At 48.7% G+C, this 17,891-nt stretch overlaps 1 protein-coding gene across 1 annotated transcript in view; it reads left to right on the top strand.

The window, feature by feature from the left end:
- LOC109885725 (nuclear receptor coactivator 2) overlaps positions 1-17,891 on the top strand; it is a 223,519-nt gene that overhangs the window by 62,195 nt on the left and 143,433 nt on the right. The window contains 1 exon segment of the mRNA XM_031835033.1: positions 16,302-16,412. Coding sequence (XP_031690893.1) covers positions 16,321-16,412 — 92 coding nt within the window. The 5' untranslated portion in view covers positions 16,302-16,320.

The following is a 17,891-nucleotide window of genomic DNA, read 5'->3' as shown; positions in this document are numbered from 1 at the left end:
GCTTCTCTCTGTTATCATCTATGCATAGTCACTTTAATAACTACACCTACATACCTCTACATATTACCTCAATTACCTCGACTAACCGGTGCCCCCACACATTGACTCTGTACCGGTACCCCCTGTTCCGCCCACCGGTTCCACCCACCGGTTCCGCCCACCGGTTCAGCCCACCGGTTCAGCCCACCGGTTCAGCCCACCGGTCCCGCCCACCGGCATCCTAATAAGGTAAACAAGAGCAAAGAGAGAGAATACGGCAGACAGAGTGACTGTTGTTCTGGGATGGATTTGCACTTTTCACACCAAAGTACGTTCATCTCTAGGAGACAGTCCACAATCATCTCCTTTTGTTTTGATTACGTTGCGTTGAGGGAGAGGTTTTTGTACTGGCACCACATGGTCAGGTCTCTGACCTCGTCCTTATAGGCTGTCTCATCGTTGTTGGTGATTAGACCTACCACTGTTGTCATCTGCAAACTGAGTGATGATGTTGGAGTTGTGCCTGGCCATGCAGTCATGAGTGAACAGGGAGTATAGGAGGGGACTGAGCACGCACCCCTGAGGGGCCCCCGTGTTGAGTATCAGTGTGGCAGATGTGTTGTTACCTACCCTTACCACCTGGGGAGGCGGCCCGTCAGGAAGTTCAGGATCCAGTTGCAGAGGGAGGTGTTTAGTCCCAGGGTCCTTAGCTTAGTGATGAGCTTTGAGGGCACTATGGTGTTGAATGCTGAGCTGTAGTCAATGAACAGCATTCTCACATAGGTGTTCCTTTTGTCCAGGTGGGAAAGGGCAGTGCGGAGTGCAATAGAGATTGCATCAAATGTGTATCTGTTAGTGCGGTATGCAAATTGGAGTGGGTGTAAGGTTTCTGGGATGATGGTGTTGATGTGAGCCATGACCAGCCTTTCAAAGCACTTCATGGCTACATACGTGAGTGCTTGGGGTCGGTAGTCATTACGGCAGGTTCTTTGTTCTTTGGCACAGGGACCATGGTGGTCTGCTTGAAACATGTTGGTATTACAGACTCAGACAGGGACATGTTGGTATTACAGACTCAGACAGGGAGAGATTGAAAATGTCAGTGAAGACACTTGCCAGTTGGTCAGCGCATGCTCGAAGTACATGTCCTGGTAATCCGTCTGGCCCTGCATCTTTGTGACTGTTGACCTGTTTAAAGGTCTTGCTCACATTTGGTAAAACAAATTTAAGTTTCCCTGCATTAAAGTCCCCCGGCTACTGAGAGCGCTGCCTCTGGGTGAGCGTTTTCTGACTGTGGTGGTATGTAAACAGCTACAAAGAATACAGACGACAAACTCTCTCGGTAGGTAGTGTGGTCTACAGCTTATCATGAGATACTCAACCTCGGGCAAGCAAAACCTTGAGACTTCCTTAGATATCGTGCACCAGCTGTTGTTTACATAAATGCATAGGCCCCCGCCCCCGTGTCTTACCAGAGGCTGCTGTTCTGTCCTGGCGATATAACCTGCCAGTTGTATGTTCTTAATGTCGTCTTTCAGCCGCGACTTTTTAGGATAAACAGGCTTTCAGTTCGTCCCTTTTATTTTCCAGCGATTGAACATTAGCTAGCATGACGGAAGGCAAGGGCAGATTAGCCACTCGTTGCCTGATCTTCACAAGGCACCCTGATCTCTTTCCGCAAAATCTCCGTTTCCTTCTCCAGCGAATCACGGGGATCTGGGCCTGGTCGGGTGTCTGTAGTAATCTCCCTCCCGTCCGGCTCATTGAAGGAAAACTCTTTGTCTAGTTTGAGGTGAGTAACCGCTGTTCTGATGTCCAGAAGCTCTTTTCGGTCACAAGAGACGGTAGCAGCAACATTATGTACAAAACAATTTACGAACAACGAGAAAAAACCAACAGAATAGCATGGTTGGTTAAGAGTCGATAAGACGGCAGACTCCAGCGTCATCATTCTGCTATCCACAATGCATCACTGTATCAGATTGAGTCAATGACATACGTCGATGACATAATTGAATCGATGACATATGTCCTGCTGTTAATAGAAGCCCTCTGACAGAGCAGAGGAGACACACTGGAGGATTAGAGATGTCATGTTATATGACCCTGTGTAGAGACGAGAGTGAGTGTGTGTAGTGGTGCCATTGAGATGTGCCGGCTGTCATTGTCAAGGTGGCGTTAAGTTACGATGGTCACACACACACACACACACACACAGAGAGACGGTGCCTGAACAGGGGCCGCTAAGGTCAATGAGAACCAGGCAACCAATCATATCCAACCGTCCAAAGCACTTACATGCTGTAGGGATGGCAACAGCCAATAAGATCCAACAGCTCAAAGTACTACAGGCTGGGAGGGATGGTAACAGCCAATCAGATCCATTGGGAATATAGTGACTCGCTCTGATTGGGAGAGGGACTCTGTGAATCAGATGGTGTGTTTTAAAAGTAATAGCGATGGACAATGTTAGGGCTGGTTCATATGCAACGACTCTGATGGATGGTCATTTAGAGGTGGGGAGATGCTCATGTTACATATCACCTTAAATGACTTGACTGATGCACAGCCTAGCTAATGTAAGAATACCAATCAAATCCTCTAGCTGGATATTCTGCTGGCAGCTCAACGCTAAGCAGGCCGACACTAAGCAGGCCGACACTAAGACCTCGAAGCAGCTCGACACTAAGCAGGCCGACACTAAGCAGGCCAACACTAAGACCTCTAAGCAGCTCGACACTAAGCAGCTCGACACCAAGCAGGCCGACACCAAGCAGGCCGACACCAGGAACACCAAGCAGGCCGACACCAAGCAGGCCGTCTCCAGGAACCCCAAGCAGGCTGTCTCCAGGAACCCCAAGCAGGCCGTCTCCAGGAACCCCAAGCAGGCCGTCTCCAGGAACCCCAAGCAGGCCGTCTCCAGGAACCCCAAGCAGGCCGTCTCCAGGAACCCCAAGCAGGCCGTCTCCAGGAACCCCAAGCAGGCCGTCTCCAGGAACCCCAAGCAGGCCGTCTCCAGGAACCCCAAGCAGGCTGTCTCCAGGAACCCCAAGCAGGCCGTCTCCAGGAACCCCAAGCAGGCCGTCTCCAGGAGCCCCAAGCAGGCCGTCTCCAGGAACCCCAAGCAGGCCGTCTCCAGGAGCCCCAAGCAGGCCGTCTCCAGGAACCCCAAGCAGGCCGTCTCCAGGAACCCCAAGCAGGCCGTCTCCAGGAACACCAAGCAGGCCGTCTCCAGGAACACCAAGCAGGCCGTCTCCAGGAACACCAAGCAGGCCGTCTCCAGGAACACTAAGCAGGCCGTCTCCAGGAACACCAAGCAGGCCGACACCAAGCAGGCCATCTCCGGGAACCCCAAGCAGGCACCAAGAGCAGCACGAGGACATGTGGAGACCCCTAAAGCAGCACTAGGACCTGCGGTGTCCCCGAGAGCAGCACTAGGACATGTATAGACCTCGAGAGCAGCACTAGGACATGTGGAGACCCGAGAGAAGCATTAGGACATGTGGAGACCCGAGAGAAGCACTAGGACATGTGGAGACCCCGAGAGCAGCACTAGGACATGTGGAGACCCCGAGAGCAGCACTAGGACATGTGGAGACCCGAGAGCAGCACTAGGACATGTGGAGACCCGAGAGAAGCATTAGGACATGTGGAGACCCGAGAGAAGCACTAGGACATGTAGGAACCCCGAGAGCAGCACTAGGACATGTGGAGACCCGAGAGCAGCACTAGGACATGTGGAGACCCGAGAGCAGCACTGGGATATGTGGAGACCCCGAGAGAAGCATTAGGACATGTAAGGACACCCTCATGGCAATCTTCACAACTCCATAGCTTCATGCCATGTTGTTGTGGATCAGTGTCTTGTCACTCACAGTCCACACAACGATCCTGGCTTGGTCCTACATGACACCGTAGTCCTTACGCAGCACTATGAGTCCTGGGAAGAAGTAATTCACTATATAGGGTGTCACAAGGGATGCAGATGAGGCTCCTGACTCTGGGATGAGGCTCCTGACTCTGCGATGAGGCTCCTGACTCTGCGATGAGGCTCCTGACTCTGCGATGAGGCTCCTGACTCTGCGATGAGGCTCCTGACTCTGCGATGAGGCTCCTGACTCTGAGATGAGGCTCCTGACTCTGAGATGAGGCTCCTGACTCTGAGATGAGGCTCCTGACTCTGCGATGAGGCTCCTGACTCTGCGATGAGGCTCCTGACTCTGCGATGATGCTCCTGACTCTGCGATGATGCTCCTGACTCTGCGATGAGGCTCCTGACTCTGCGATGAGGCTCCTGACTCTGCGATGAGGCTCCTGACTCTGCGATGAGGCTCCTGACTCTGCGATGAGGCTCCTGACTCTGCGATGAGGCTCCTGACTCTGCGATGAGGCTCCTGACTCTGCGATGAGGCTCCTGACTCTGCGATGATGCTCCTGACTCTGCGATGAGGCTCCTGACTCTGCGATGAGGCTCCTGACTCTGCGATGAGGCTCCTGACTCTGCGATGAGGCTCCTGACTCTGCGATGAGGCTCCTGATTCTGCGATGAGGCTCCTGACTCTGAGATGAGGCTCCTGACTCTGGGATGAGGCTCCTGACTCTGCGATGAGGCTCCTGACTCTGCGATGAGGCTCCTGACTCTGGGATGAGGCTCCTGACTCTGGGATGAGGCTCCTGACTCTGGGATGAGGCTCCTGACTCTGAGATGAGGCTCCTGACTCTGGGATGAGGCTCCTGACTCTGCGATGAGGCTCCTGACTCTGCGATGAGGCTCCTGACTCTGCGATGAGGCTCCTGACTCTGCGATGAGGCTCCTGACTCTGCGATGAGGCTCCTGACTCTGCGATGAGGCTCCTGACTCTGCGATGATGCTCCTGACTCTGCGATGAGGCTCCTGACTCTGCGATGAGGCTCCTGACTCTGCGATGAGGCTCCTGACTCTGCGATGAGGCTCCTGACTCTGCGATGAGGCTCCTGATTCTGCGATGAGGCTCCTGACTCTGAGATGAGGCTCCTGACTCTGGGATGAGGCTCCTGACTCTGCGATGAGGCTCCTGACTCTGCGATGAGGCTCCTGACTCTGGGATGAGGCTCCTGACTCTGGGATGAGGCTCCTGACTCTGGGATGAGGCTCCTGACTCTGAGATGAGGCTCCTGACTCTGGGATGAGGCTCCTGACTCTGCGATGAGGCTCCTGACTCTGCGATGAGGCTCCTGATTCTGCGATGAGGCTCCTGATTCTGCGATGAGGCTCCTGACTCTGAGATGAGGCTCCTGACTCTGCGATGAGGCTCCTGACTCTGAGATGAGGCTCCTGACTCTGGGATGAGGCTCCTGACTCTATATTCATATTCAAAGCCATCAAGCTGTAATGCAATTCTCTCTCTCTTTCTCTCTGTCTCCTTCTCTGCCTCTCTCAATTCAATTCAGTAAACTTTATTGACATGGCAAGTTAAATTACTTACATTGTCAAAGTATACATTTTTACAAAAATGGTGGGACCAACAGCAGTAATACTGGGATTACCTTTATCAGCAACTACAACAACAATATTAATGAGAATAATAATACATTAAAGCAATAGTAGTAGACCAGTCTCAACCTGACTGAGAAGACACATGACCTGGTAGTAGACCAGTCTCAACCTGACTGAGAAGACACATGACCTGGTAGTGGACCAGTCTCAACCTGACTGAGAAGACACATGACCTGGTAGTAGACCAGTCTCAACATGACTGAGAAGACACATGACCTGGTAGTAGACCAGTCTCAACCTGACTGAGAAGACACATGACCTGGTAGTGGACCAGTCTCAACCTGACTGAGAAGACACATGACCTGGTAGTAGACCAGTCTCAACCTGACTGAGAAGACACATGACCTGGTAGTGGACCAGTCTCAACCTGACTGAGAAGACACATGACCTGGTAGTAGACCAGTCTCAACCTGACTGAGAAGACACATGACCTGGTAGTAGACCAGTCTCAACCTGACTGAGAAGACACATGATGTGGTAGTAGACCAGTCTCAACCTGACTGAGAAGACACATGACCTGATGACCTGGTAGTAGACTAGTCTCAACCTGACTGAGAAGACACATGACCTGGTAGTAGACCAGTCTCAACCTGACTGAGAAGACACATGACCTGGTAGTAGACTAGTCTCAACCTGACTGAGAAGACACATGACCTGGTAGTAGACCAGTCTCAACCTGACTGAGAAGACACATGACCTGGTAGTAGACCAGTCTCAACCTGACTGAGAAGACACATGACCTGGTAGTAGACTAGTCTCAACCTGACTGAGAAGACACATGACCTGGTAGTAGACCAGTCTCAACCTGACTGAGAAGACACATGACCTGGTAGTAGACTAGTCTCAACCTGACTGAGAAGACACATGACCTGGTAGTAGACCAGTCTCAACCTGACTGAGAAGACACATGACCTGGTAGTAGACTAGTCTCAACCTGACTGAGAAGACACATGACCTGGTAGTAGACCAGTCTCAACCTGACTGAGAAGACACATGACCTGGTAGTGGACCAGTCTCAACCTGACTGAGAAGACACATGACCTGGTAGTAGACTAGTCTCAACCTGACTGAGAAGACACATGACCTGGTAGTAGACCAGTCTCAACCTGACTGAGAAGACACATGACCTGGTAGTAGACCAGTCTCAACCTGACTGAGAAGACACATGACCTGGTAGTAGACCAATCTCAACCTGACTGAGAAGACACATGACCTGGTAGTAGACCAGTCTCAACCTGACTGAGAAGACACATGACCTGGTAGTAGACCAGTCTCAACCTGACTGAGAAGACACATGACCTGGTAGTAGACCAGTCTCAACCTGACTGAGAAGACACATGACCTGGTAGTAGACCAGTCTCAAGCTGACTGAGAAGACACATGACCTGGTAGTAGACCAGTCTCAACCTGACTGAGAAGACACATGACCTGGTATGAAAGACAAAACTAAATGGGAAATATTATTGACATTACATTATACTTTTCACTGGATGTCCCTCAGGTTGTGGCAGGAGGACACATATTTGTCTTTTCACCCAATAAATACTACATTTTTTTCTTAATATTTTATAGTTACACCCCTCATAGCCTGGTTCCTCTCTAGGTTTCTTCCTAGGTTCTGGCCTTTCTAGGGAGTTTTTCCTAGCCACCGTGCTTCTACACCTGCATTGCTTGCTGTTTGGAGTTTTATGGCTGGGTTTCTGTACAGAACTTTGAGATATCAGCTGATGTAAGAAGGGCTTTATTAATACATTTGATTTGATAGTTTCAAATTATTTGTACTGTATGATAATTTGGGGAAATAAATATTATCTTATGTCTGCCTCTCCCCTGGAGCAGAGTGAGCACAGCCTGTCTCTCTGGGCAGCCAGGCTTTCTTTCTCTCTCTGCCCCTCTCTGTCTCTGCCTCTCTCTGCCCCTCTCTCTCTGCCCCCCCTCTCTCTCTCTGCCCCCCCTCTCTCTCTCTGCCCCCCCCCCTCTCTCTCTCTGCCCCCACCCTCTCTCTCTCTCTCTGCCCCCCACCCTCTCTCTCTCTCTCTCTCTCTCTCTTTTTGCCCCTCTCTCTCTCTCTCTCTCTCTGCCCCTCTCTCTCTGCCCCCCCCCCCTCTCTCTCTCTCTGCCCCCCCCCCCCTCTCTCTCTGTCTCTCTCTCTCTCTCTCTCTCTGTTCCCCCCCTCTCTCTCTCTCTCTCTCTCTCTTTCTGCCCCCACCCTCTCTCTCTCTCTCTCTCTCTCTCTCTCTCTCTGCCCCCACCCTCTCTCTCTCTCTCTCTCTGCCCCCCCCCCCTCTCTCTCTTTCTGCATCTCTCTGCCTCTCCACAGCTTTGATTTCACTTATTGCTGCAACACAGACCCTGCTGTCATTAGGCTTAAGTAGGCCAATGCAATCCAGCAGGGAGATTGGCGCTAGCTAGAGCAACGGGTAACTCCTCCCTTTTGACATGTGCTGGCTGGCACTACGCTAGGCTAACGCTAGCTGAGCCATCTTATGGTACTGCTGTTCTGTGCTGTCTTATGTAATGGTTGAGAACAGAACACAGTGTGCTGTGGCCGTTACCATGGTTAACTGTGGCTCGGAGTTTAACACAACACACTGTACTGCACCGGTCTGGCCGTCTGGCTGTTGCTCTCCCTCACTTGTTTCTCCCTAGCTCTTGCACCCCCCTCCCCCTCTCTCTCTCTCTATCCCTCTCCCTCTGTCTAGTACCTAACTGACCTGTCTGGTAGGACTGAACCAGAGAATCTACTGCGGTCGCTGGCTGAACAATTGTATGGAGAGGAGAGACATCAGTATACATCGCTGTGAAAAAACGTATCCCCCCCCCCTTTTTCAAATGTTCTCTATTTTTGCATATTTCTGATACTGAATGTTATCGAATATTGGCTGAAGATCTGAGGTGCTTCTACACCTGTATTACTTGCTGTTTGGGGTTTTAGGCTGGGTTTCTGTACAGCACTTTGAGATATCAGCTGATGTACGAAGGGGCTATATAAATAAATTTGATTTGATAAAGGGAATCTGAGTGGAAAAAAAATAACACAACAATGACTTATTTCATTTACTTATTTAATTTAAGTTATTCAACACCCACAATGCCTTTGTGTGAAAAAGTAAATTGCCTCCTTAACACTCGGTGACTGTTTGTGCCACTTTTAGCTGCAATGACTCCAACCAAACACTTCCTGTAGTTGTTGATCTCTCACGTCGCTGCGGAGCAATTTTGTCCCTCTCTTTTCCATCCGGAACTGCTTTAACTCAGCAATATTTGTGGGTTTTTAAGCATAAACTGCTCTTTTCAAGTCCCACCACAACGTCTCAATTGGGATTATGTCTGGACTTTGAAAACACAGTCAACATGAAAATGTTTAAAAAAGCTAAACATTTGAAGTTTTGGAATGGCCTAGTCAAAGTCCAGACCTAAACCCAATTCAGATGATGTGGCAGGACTTGAAATGAGGAGGTTGTGCTTGGAAACCGACAAATCAAAATGTTATTGGTCACATACACATGGTTAGCAGATGTTAATGCGAGTGTAGTGAAATGTTTGTGCTTCTAGATCCAACAGTGCAGTAATATCTTAACAAGTCATCTAACATTTCCACAACAACTACCTAATACACACAATCTAGTGAAGGAATGAGATGAGAATATATAAGTATAAATATGTGGATGAGCAGTGACAGAGTAGCTGAGATGCAATAGATAGTAAAGAATAGTACATATGAGATATGTAAACATTTCTTAAAGTGTCATTATGTCGCTGAGTTAAAGCAGCCCTGCATAGAAGGACAGGAAGCCGAGTGGTTAGAGTGTTGGGCCAGTAACCAGCAGGAAGCCTAGTGGTTAGGGCCAGTAACCAGCAGGTAGTCTAGTGGTTAGGGCCAGTAACCAGCAGGAAGCCGAGTGGTTAGAGTGTTGGGCCAGTAACCAGCAGGAAGCCTAGTGGTTAGGGCCAGTAACCAGCAGGTAGTCTAGTGGTTAGATTGTTGGGCCAGTAACCAGCAGGAAGCCTAGTGGTTAGGGCCAGTAACCAGCAGGAAGCCTAGTGGTTAGAGTGTTGGGCCAGTAACCAGCAGGTAGCCTAGTGGTTAGAGTGTTGGGCCAGTAACCAGCAGGTAGCTGTGTGGTTAGAGTGTTGGGCCAGTAACCAGCAGGAAGCCTAGTGGTTAGGGCCAGTAACCAGCAGGTAGTCTAGTGGTTAGAGTGTTGGGCCAGTAACCAGCAGGTAGCCTAGTGGTTAGAGTGTTGGGCCAGTAACCAGCAGGTAGCTGTGTGGTTAGAGTGTTGGGCCAGTAACCAGCAGGAAGCCTAGTGGTTAGAGTGTTGGGCCAGTAACCAGTAGGAAGCCTAGTGGTTAGAGTGTTGGGCCAGTAACCAGCAGGAAGCCTAGTGGTTAGAGTGTTGGGCCAGTAACCAGCAGGAAGCCTAGTGGTTAGGGCCAGTAACCAGCAGGTAGTCTAGTGGTTAGAGTGTTGGGCCAGTAACCAGCAGGTAGCTGTGTGGTTAGAGTGTTGGGCCAGTAACCAGCAGGAAGCCTAGTGGTTAGGGCCAGTAACCAGCAGGTAGTCTAGTGGTTAGAGTGTTGGGCCAGTAACCAGCAGGTAGCTGTGTGGTTAGAGTGTTGGGCCAGTAACCAGCAGGTAGTCTAGTGGTTAGAGTGTTGGGCCAGTAACCAGCAGGAAGCCTAGTGGTTAGAGTGTTGGGCCAGTAACCAGCAGGAAGCCTAGTGGTTAGGGCCAGTAACCAGCAGGTAGTCTAGTGGTTAGAGTGTTGGGCCAGTAACCAGCAGGTAGCCTAGTGGTTAGAGTGTTGGGCCAGTAACCAGCAGGTAGCTGTGTGGTTAGAGTGTTGGGCCAGTAACCAGCAGGAAGCCTAGTGGTTAGAGTGTTGGGCCAGTAACCAGTAGGAAGCCTAGTGGTTAGAGTGTTTGGCCAGTAACCAGCAGGAAGCCTAGTGGTTAGGGCCAGTAACCAGCAGGTAGCTGTGTGGTTAGAGTGTTGGGCCAGTAACCAGCAGGAAGCCTAACATTTGCAGGTAGTCTAGTGGTTAGAGTGTTGGGCCAGTAACCAGCAGGTAGCCTAGTGGTTAGAGTGTTGGGCCAGTAACCAGCAGGTAGCTGTGTGGTTAGAGTGTTGGGCCAGTAACCAGCAGGAAGCCTAGTGGTTAGAGTGTTGGGCCAGTAACCAGTAGGAAGCCTAGTGGTTAGAGTGTTTGGCCAGTAACCAGCAGGAAGCCTAGTGGTTAGGGCCAGTAACCAGCAGGTAGCTGTGTGGTTAGAGTGTTGGGCCAGTAACCAGCAGGAAGCCTAGTGGTTAGAGTGTTGGGCCAGTAACCAGCAGGAAGCCTAGTGGTTAGGGCCAGTAACCAGCAGGTAGCCTAGTGGTTAGAGTGTTGGGCCAGTAACCAGCAGGAAGCCTAGTGGTTAGAGTGTTGGGCCAGTAACCAGCAGGAAGCCTAGTGGTTAGAGCGTTGGGCCAGTAACCAGCAGGCAGCCTAGTGGTTAGAGCGTTGGGCCAGTAACCAGCAGGAAGCCTAGTGGTTAGGGCCAGTAACCAGCAGGTAGCCTAGTGGTTAGAGCGTTGGGCCAGTAACCAGCAGGAAGCCGAGTGGTTAGAGCGTTGGGCCAGTAGCCAGCAGGAAGCCTAGTGGTTAGAGTGTTGGGCCAGTAACCAGCAGGAAGCCTAGTGGTTAGAGCGTTGGGCCAGTAACCAGCAGGAAGCCGAGTGGTTAGAGCGTTGGGCCAGTAACCAGCAGGAAGCCTAGTGGTTAGGGCCAGTAACCAGCAGGTAGCCTAGTGGTTAGAGCGTTGGGCCAGTAACCAGCAGGAAGCCTAGTGGTTAGAGCGTTGGGCCAGTAACCAGCAGGAAGCCGAGTGGTTAGAGCGTTGGGCCAGTAACCAGCAGGAAGCCTAGTGGTTAGAGCGTTGGGCCTGTAACCAGCAGGAAGCCTAGTGGTTAGGGCCAGTAACCAGCAGGAAGCCTAGTGGTTAGAGCGTTGGGCCAGTAACCAGCAGGAAGCCTAGTGGTTAGAGCATTGGGCCAGTAGCCAGCAGGAAGCCTAGTGGTTAGAGTGTTGGGCCAGTAACCAGCAGGAAGCCTAGTGGTTAGAGCGTTGGGCCAGTAACCAGCAGGAAGCCGAGTGGTTAGAGTGTTGGGCCAGTAACCAGCAGGTAGCCTAGTGTTTTTTTTATTTATTTTATTTAACCTTTATTTAACCAGGTAGGCTAGTTGAGAACACCTTTATTTAACCAGGTAGGCTAGTTGAGAACACCTTTATTTAACCAGGTAGGCTAGTTGAGAACAAGTTCTCATTTGCAACTGCGACCTGGCCAAGATAAAGCATAGCAGTGTGAGCAGACAACAAAGAGTTACACATGGAGTAAACAATTAACAAGTCAATAACACAGTAGAAACCAAAGGGGGAGAGTGATGAATGATCAGATGGTCATGTACAGGTAGAGATATTGGTGTGCAAAAGAGCAGAAAAGTAAATAAATAAAAACAGTATGGGGATGAGGTAGGTGAAAAAGGGTGGGCTATTTACCAATAGACTATGTACAGCTGCAGCGATCGGTTAGCTGCTCAGATAGCTGATGTTTGAAGTTGGTGAGGGAGATAAAAGTCTCCAACTTCAGCGATTTTTGCAATTCATTCCAGTCACAGGCAGCAGAGTACTGGAACGAAAGGCGGCCAAATGAGGTGTTGGCTTTAGGGATGATCAGTGAGATACACCTGCTGGAGCGCGTGCTACGGATGGGTGTTGCCATCGTGACCAGTGAGCTGAGATAAGGCGGAGCTTTACCTAGCATGGACTTGTAGATGACCTGGAGCCAGTGGGTCTGGCGACGAATATGTAGCGAAGGCCAGCCGACTAGAGCATACAAGTCGCAGTGGTGGGTGGTATAAGGTGCTTTAGTGACGAAACGGATGGCACTGTGATAGACTGCATCCAGTTTGCTGAGTAGAGTGTTGGAAGTCATTTTGTAGATGACATCGCCGAAGTCGAGGATCGGTAGGATAGTCAGTTTTACTAGGGTAAGCTTGGCGGCGTGAGTGAAGGAGGCTTTGTTGCGGAATAGAAAGCCGACTCTTGATTTGATTTTCGATTGGAGATGTTTGATATGAGTCTGGAAGGAGAGTTTGCAGTCTAGCCAGACACCTAGGTACTTATACACGTCCACATATTCTAGGTCGGAACCATCCAGGGTGGTGATGCTAGTCGGGCATGCGGGTGCAGGCAGCGACCGGTTGAAAAGCATGCATTTGGTTTTACTAGCGTTTAAGAGCAGTTGGAGGCCACGGAAGGAGTGTTGTATGGCATTGAAGCTTGTTTGGAGGTTAGATAGCACAGTGTCCAAAGCCGGGCCGAAGGTATATAGAATGGTGTCGTCTGCGTAGAGGTGGATCAGGGAATCGCCCGCAGCAAGAGCAACATCATTGATATACACAGAGAAAAGAGTCGGCCCGAGAATTGAACCCTGTGGCACCCCCATAGAGACTGCCAGAGGACCAGACAGCATGCCCTCCGATTTGACGCACTGAACTCTGTCTGCAAAGTAATTGGTGAACCAGGCAAGGCAGTCATCCGAAAAACCGAGGCTCCTGAGTCTGCCGATAAGAATATGGTGATTGACAGAGTCGAAAGCCTTGGCAAGGTCGATGAAGACGGCTGCACAGTACTGTCTTTTATCGATGGCGGTTATGATATCGTTGAGTACCTTGAGTGTGGCTGAGGTGCACCCATGACCGGCTCGGAAACCAGATTGCACAGCAACTGGTTACTGGGCCAGTAACCAGCAGGTAGCCTAGTGGTTAGAGCGTTGGGCCAGTAACCAGCAGGAAGCCTAGTGGTTAGGGCCAGTAACCAGCAGGTAGCCTAGTGGTTAGAGCGTTGGGCCAGTAACCAGCAGGTAGTCTAGTGGTTAGAGCGTTGGGCCAGTAACCAGCAGGAAGCCTAGTGGTTAGAGTGTTGGGCCAGTAACCAGCAGGAAGCCTAGTGGTTAGAGCGTTGGGCCAGTAACCAGCAGGTAGCCTAGTGGTTAGAGCGTTGGGCCAGTAACCAGCAGGAAGCCTAGTGGTTAGAGTGTTGGGCCAGTAACCAGCAGGAAGCCTAGTGGTTAGAGCGTTGGGCCAGTAACCAGCAGGAAGCCTAGTGGTTAGAGTGTTGGGCCAGTAACCAGCAGGAAGCCTAGTGGTTAGAGCATTGGGCCAGTAACCAGCAGGAAGGCTAGTGGTTAGAGCATTGGGCCAGTGGTGGGATGATGGGATGCCAGTGGTGGGATGATGCCAGTGGTGGGATGATGGGATGCCAGTGGTAGGATGATGGGATGCCAGTGGTGGGATGCCAGTGGTGGGATGCCAGTGGTGGGATGCCAGTGGTGGGATGCCAGTGGGATGCCAGTGGTAGGATGGTGGGATGCCAGTGGTGGGATGCTAGTGGTGGGATGCCAGTGGTGGGATGGTGGGATGCCAGTGGTAGGATGGTGGGATGCCAGTGGTGAGATGCTAGTGGTGGGATGCCAGTGGTAGGATGGTGGGATGCCAGTGGTGGGAGGCCAGTGGTAGGATGATGGGATGGTGGGATACCAGTGGTAGGATGTCTCACTCTCGTCTCAGTCAACAAACTGTCTCACTCTCGTCTCAGTCAACAAACTGTCTCACTTTCGTCACTGTCACTGAGCACACCGTTTTTGGGGTGAGTGGGGAGCTCTCTCACTGCCCCCCCCCCCCCCCCTCTCTTCATCTCTCTTTCCGTCTCGCTCTCTCTCAGTACTCCTCACTCAGCGCTCTCGTTTCAGTCTCTCTGGGGAGAGTGGCACCATCAGAAGGAAATAATTGAATCTGTTTCTCCGCTCCACTTTCACTCGTTCCTCGTTCAACCGGTGTCACCGGCGTTAGAAGGCACATCTGAACGTGTGTGTGTGTGTGTGTGTGTGTGTAAACACCTCATAGCCCAACAGCCAGTTCACTTGGTGAGGATATTCCCAAGATTCCCCTACACTTTGGAGCTCAGAGTCAGACTACCCCCATAATTGATCTGTCACTTGTGCGAAGTTGTCTTGCTATATCTCTAAACTCTGTTCTGTTTGTGATACAGTGAATTTGGAAATATTCAGACCCCTTGACTTTTTCCACATTTTGTTACGTTACAGCCTTATTCTAAAATGGATAAATTAGTTCCGTTTTTTTCTCATCAATCTGCACACAATACCCCATAATGACATCACAATACCCCATAATGACATCACAATACCCCATAATGACATCACAATACCCCATAATGACATCACAATACCCCATAATGACAAAGCAAAACAGGTTTTTAGAAATGTTTGCAGACGTATTATAAATAAAAAAACTGAAATATCATATTTACATAAGTGTTCAGACTCTTTACTCAGTACTTTGTTGAAGCACCTTTTGCAGCAATTACAGCATCGAGTCTTCCTGGGTGTGACGCTACAAGCTTGGCAAACCTGTATTTAGGGAGTTTCTCCCATTCTTCTCTGCAGATCCTCTCAAACTCTGTCAGGTTGGATGGGGAGTGTCGCTGCACAGCTATTCTCAGGTCTCTCCAGAGATTTGATAGGGTTCAAGTCAGGGCTCTGGCTGGGCCACTCAAGGACATTCAGAGACTTGTCCCGAAGCCACTCCTGCGTTGTCTTGGCTGTGTGCTTAGGGTGGTTGTCCTGTTGGAAGGCGAACCTTCGCCTCAGTCTGAGGTCCTGAGCGCTCTGGAGCAGGTTTTTTGTCAAGCATCTCTCCGTACTTTTCTCTGTTTATCTTTCCCTCACTCCTGACTAGTTTCCAAGTCCCTGCTGCTGAAAAACCTCCCCACAGCATGATTCTGCCACCACCATGCTTCACCGTAGGGATGGTGCCAGGTTTCCTCCAGATGTGACGCTTGGCATTCAAGCCAAAGAGTTACATTTTGGTTTCATCAGACCGGACAATCTTGTTTCTCATGGTCTAAGAATCCTTTAAGTGTCTTCTGGCAAAGTCCCAGCTGTGCCGTTTACTGATGAGTGGCTTCCGTCTGGCCACTCTACCATAAAGAACTGATTGGTGGAGTGCCGCAGAGCTGGGTGTCCTTCTGGAAGGTTCTCTCATCTCCACAGAGGAACTCTAGAGCTCTTTCAGAGTGACCATCGGGTTCCCTGACCCAAGGCCCTTCTCCCCCGATTGCTCAGTTTGGCTGGGCGGCCAACTCTAGGAAGAGTCTTGGTGGTTCCAAACTTCTTCCATTTAAGAATGATGGAGACCACTGTGTTCATGGGGACCTTCAATGCTGCAGAAATGTTTCGGTACCCTTCCCCAGATCTGTGTCTCGAGACAATCCTGTCTCTGAGCTCTACGGACAATTCATTTGACCTCATGGCTTGGTTTTTGCTCTGACATGCTCTATCAACTGTGGGACCTTTAAATAGACAGGCGTGCCTTTCCAAATCATGTCCAGTCAGTTGAATTTACCAGAGCTGGACTCCAAGTTGTAGAAACATCTAAAGGAAGATCAATGGAAGCAGGATGCACCTGAGCTCAATTTTGAGTCTCATAGCAAAGGGTCTGAATACTTTTTTCTAACATTTCCTAAAAACATTTGGTCACGTAGAGGGTATTGTGTGTAGATTCATTATACTGTTTAATTTAATTTAAATCATTTTAGAATAAGGCTGTACCTTAACAAAGTGTGGAAGAAGTGAAGGGGTCTGAATACTTTCCGAATGCAAGTCTAAACTCTGTTCTGTGTGAAATAAGTCTAAACTCTGTTCTGTGTGTTCCCTGTAACAGACGCTGATATGCAGTGAGGATGAGTGGCGTTGGTGAAAACCCCTCGAACCCTGCTGCCAGGGCCGAGTCGCGGAAACGCAAGGAATGTTCCTCTGACCTGTTGGGTCCCAGGTAGGAACAGCTGTCTTTACTATGCTAAATCTACTAAACTCTACTCTACTATACTAACCTTTACTATACTGAACTCTACTATACTGAACTATACTATACTGAACTAAACTATACTAAACTCTACTAAACTCTACTCTACTATACTAAACTTTACTATACTAAACTCTACTGTACGGAACTCTACTATACTGAACTCTACTATACTATACTGAACTATACTATACTATACTGAACTCTACTATACTGAACTCTACTATACTGAACTCTACTATACTAAACTATACTAAACTCTACTCTACTATACTAAACTTTACTATACTAAACTTTACTATACAGAACTCTACTGTGCTGAACTCTACTATACTGAAGTCTACTATACTGAACTCTACTATACTGAACTCTACTATACCGAACTCTACTATACTGCACTCTACTATACTGCACTCTACTCTACTGAACTCTACTCTACTGAACTCTACTCTACTATGCTGAACTCTACTATACTAAACTCTACTCTACTAAATTCTACTCTGCTATACCACACTCTACTATGTTGAACTCTAATAAACTCTACTATAAAACTCAACTATAAATGGAACTCTACTCTACCATACTAAACTCTACTATACTAAACTAAATGGAAATCTACTTTACCATACTAAACTCTGCTATACTAAACTATATTGAACTCTACTCTACCGTACTAAACTCTACTATACTAAACTAAATGGAACTCTACTTTACCATACTAAACTCTGCTATACTAAACTAAATGGAACTCTACCATACTAAACTCTACTATACTAAACTAAATGGAACTCTACTTTACCATACTAAACTCTGCTATACTAAACTAAAGGGAACTCTACCATACTAAACTAAATGGAACTCTACTTTACCATACTAAACTCTGCTATACTAAACTAAATGGAACTCTACCATACTAAACTCTACTATACTAAACTAAATGGAACTCTACTTTACCATACTAAACTCTGCTATACTAAACTAAATGGAACTCTACCATACTAAACTCTAATATACTAAACTAAATGGAACTCTACTCTACCATACTAAACTCTACTATACTAAACTAAATGGAACTCTACTAAACTAAATGGAACTCTACTTTACTATACTAAACTAAATGGAACTCTACTTTACCATACTAAACTCTGCTATACTATACTAAATGGAACTCTACCATACTAAACTAAATGGAACTATACTCTACCATACTAAACTCTACTATACTAAACTAAATGGAACTCTACTCTACCATACTAAACTCTACTATACTAAACTAAATGGAACTCTACTCTACCATACTAAACTCTACTATACTAAACAAAATGGAACTCTACTCTACCGTACTAAACTCTACTATACTAAACTAAATGGAACTCTACCATACTAAACTAAATGGAACTCTACTTTACTATACTAAATACTTTACTATACTAAATGGAACTCTACTCT

The sequence above is a fragment of the Oncorhynchus kisutch genome, linkage group LG11 (assembly GCF_002021735.2).
Source record: "Oncorhynchus kisutch isolate 150728-3 linkage group LG11, Okis_V2, whole genome shotgun sequence".
NCBI classification, from domain to species: Eukaryota; Metazoa; Chordata; class Actinopteri; order Salmoniformes; family Salmonidae; genus Oncorhynchus; species Oncorhynchus kisutch.
This window is presented reverse-complemented; position numbering and strand designations above follow the sequence as displayed.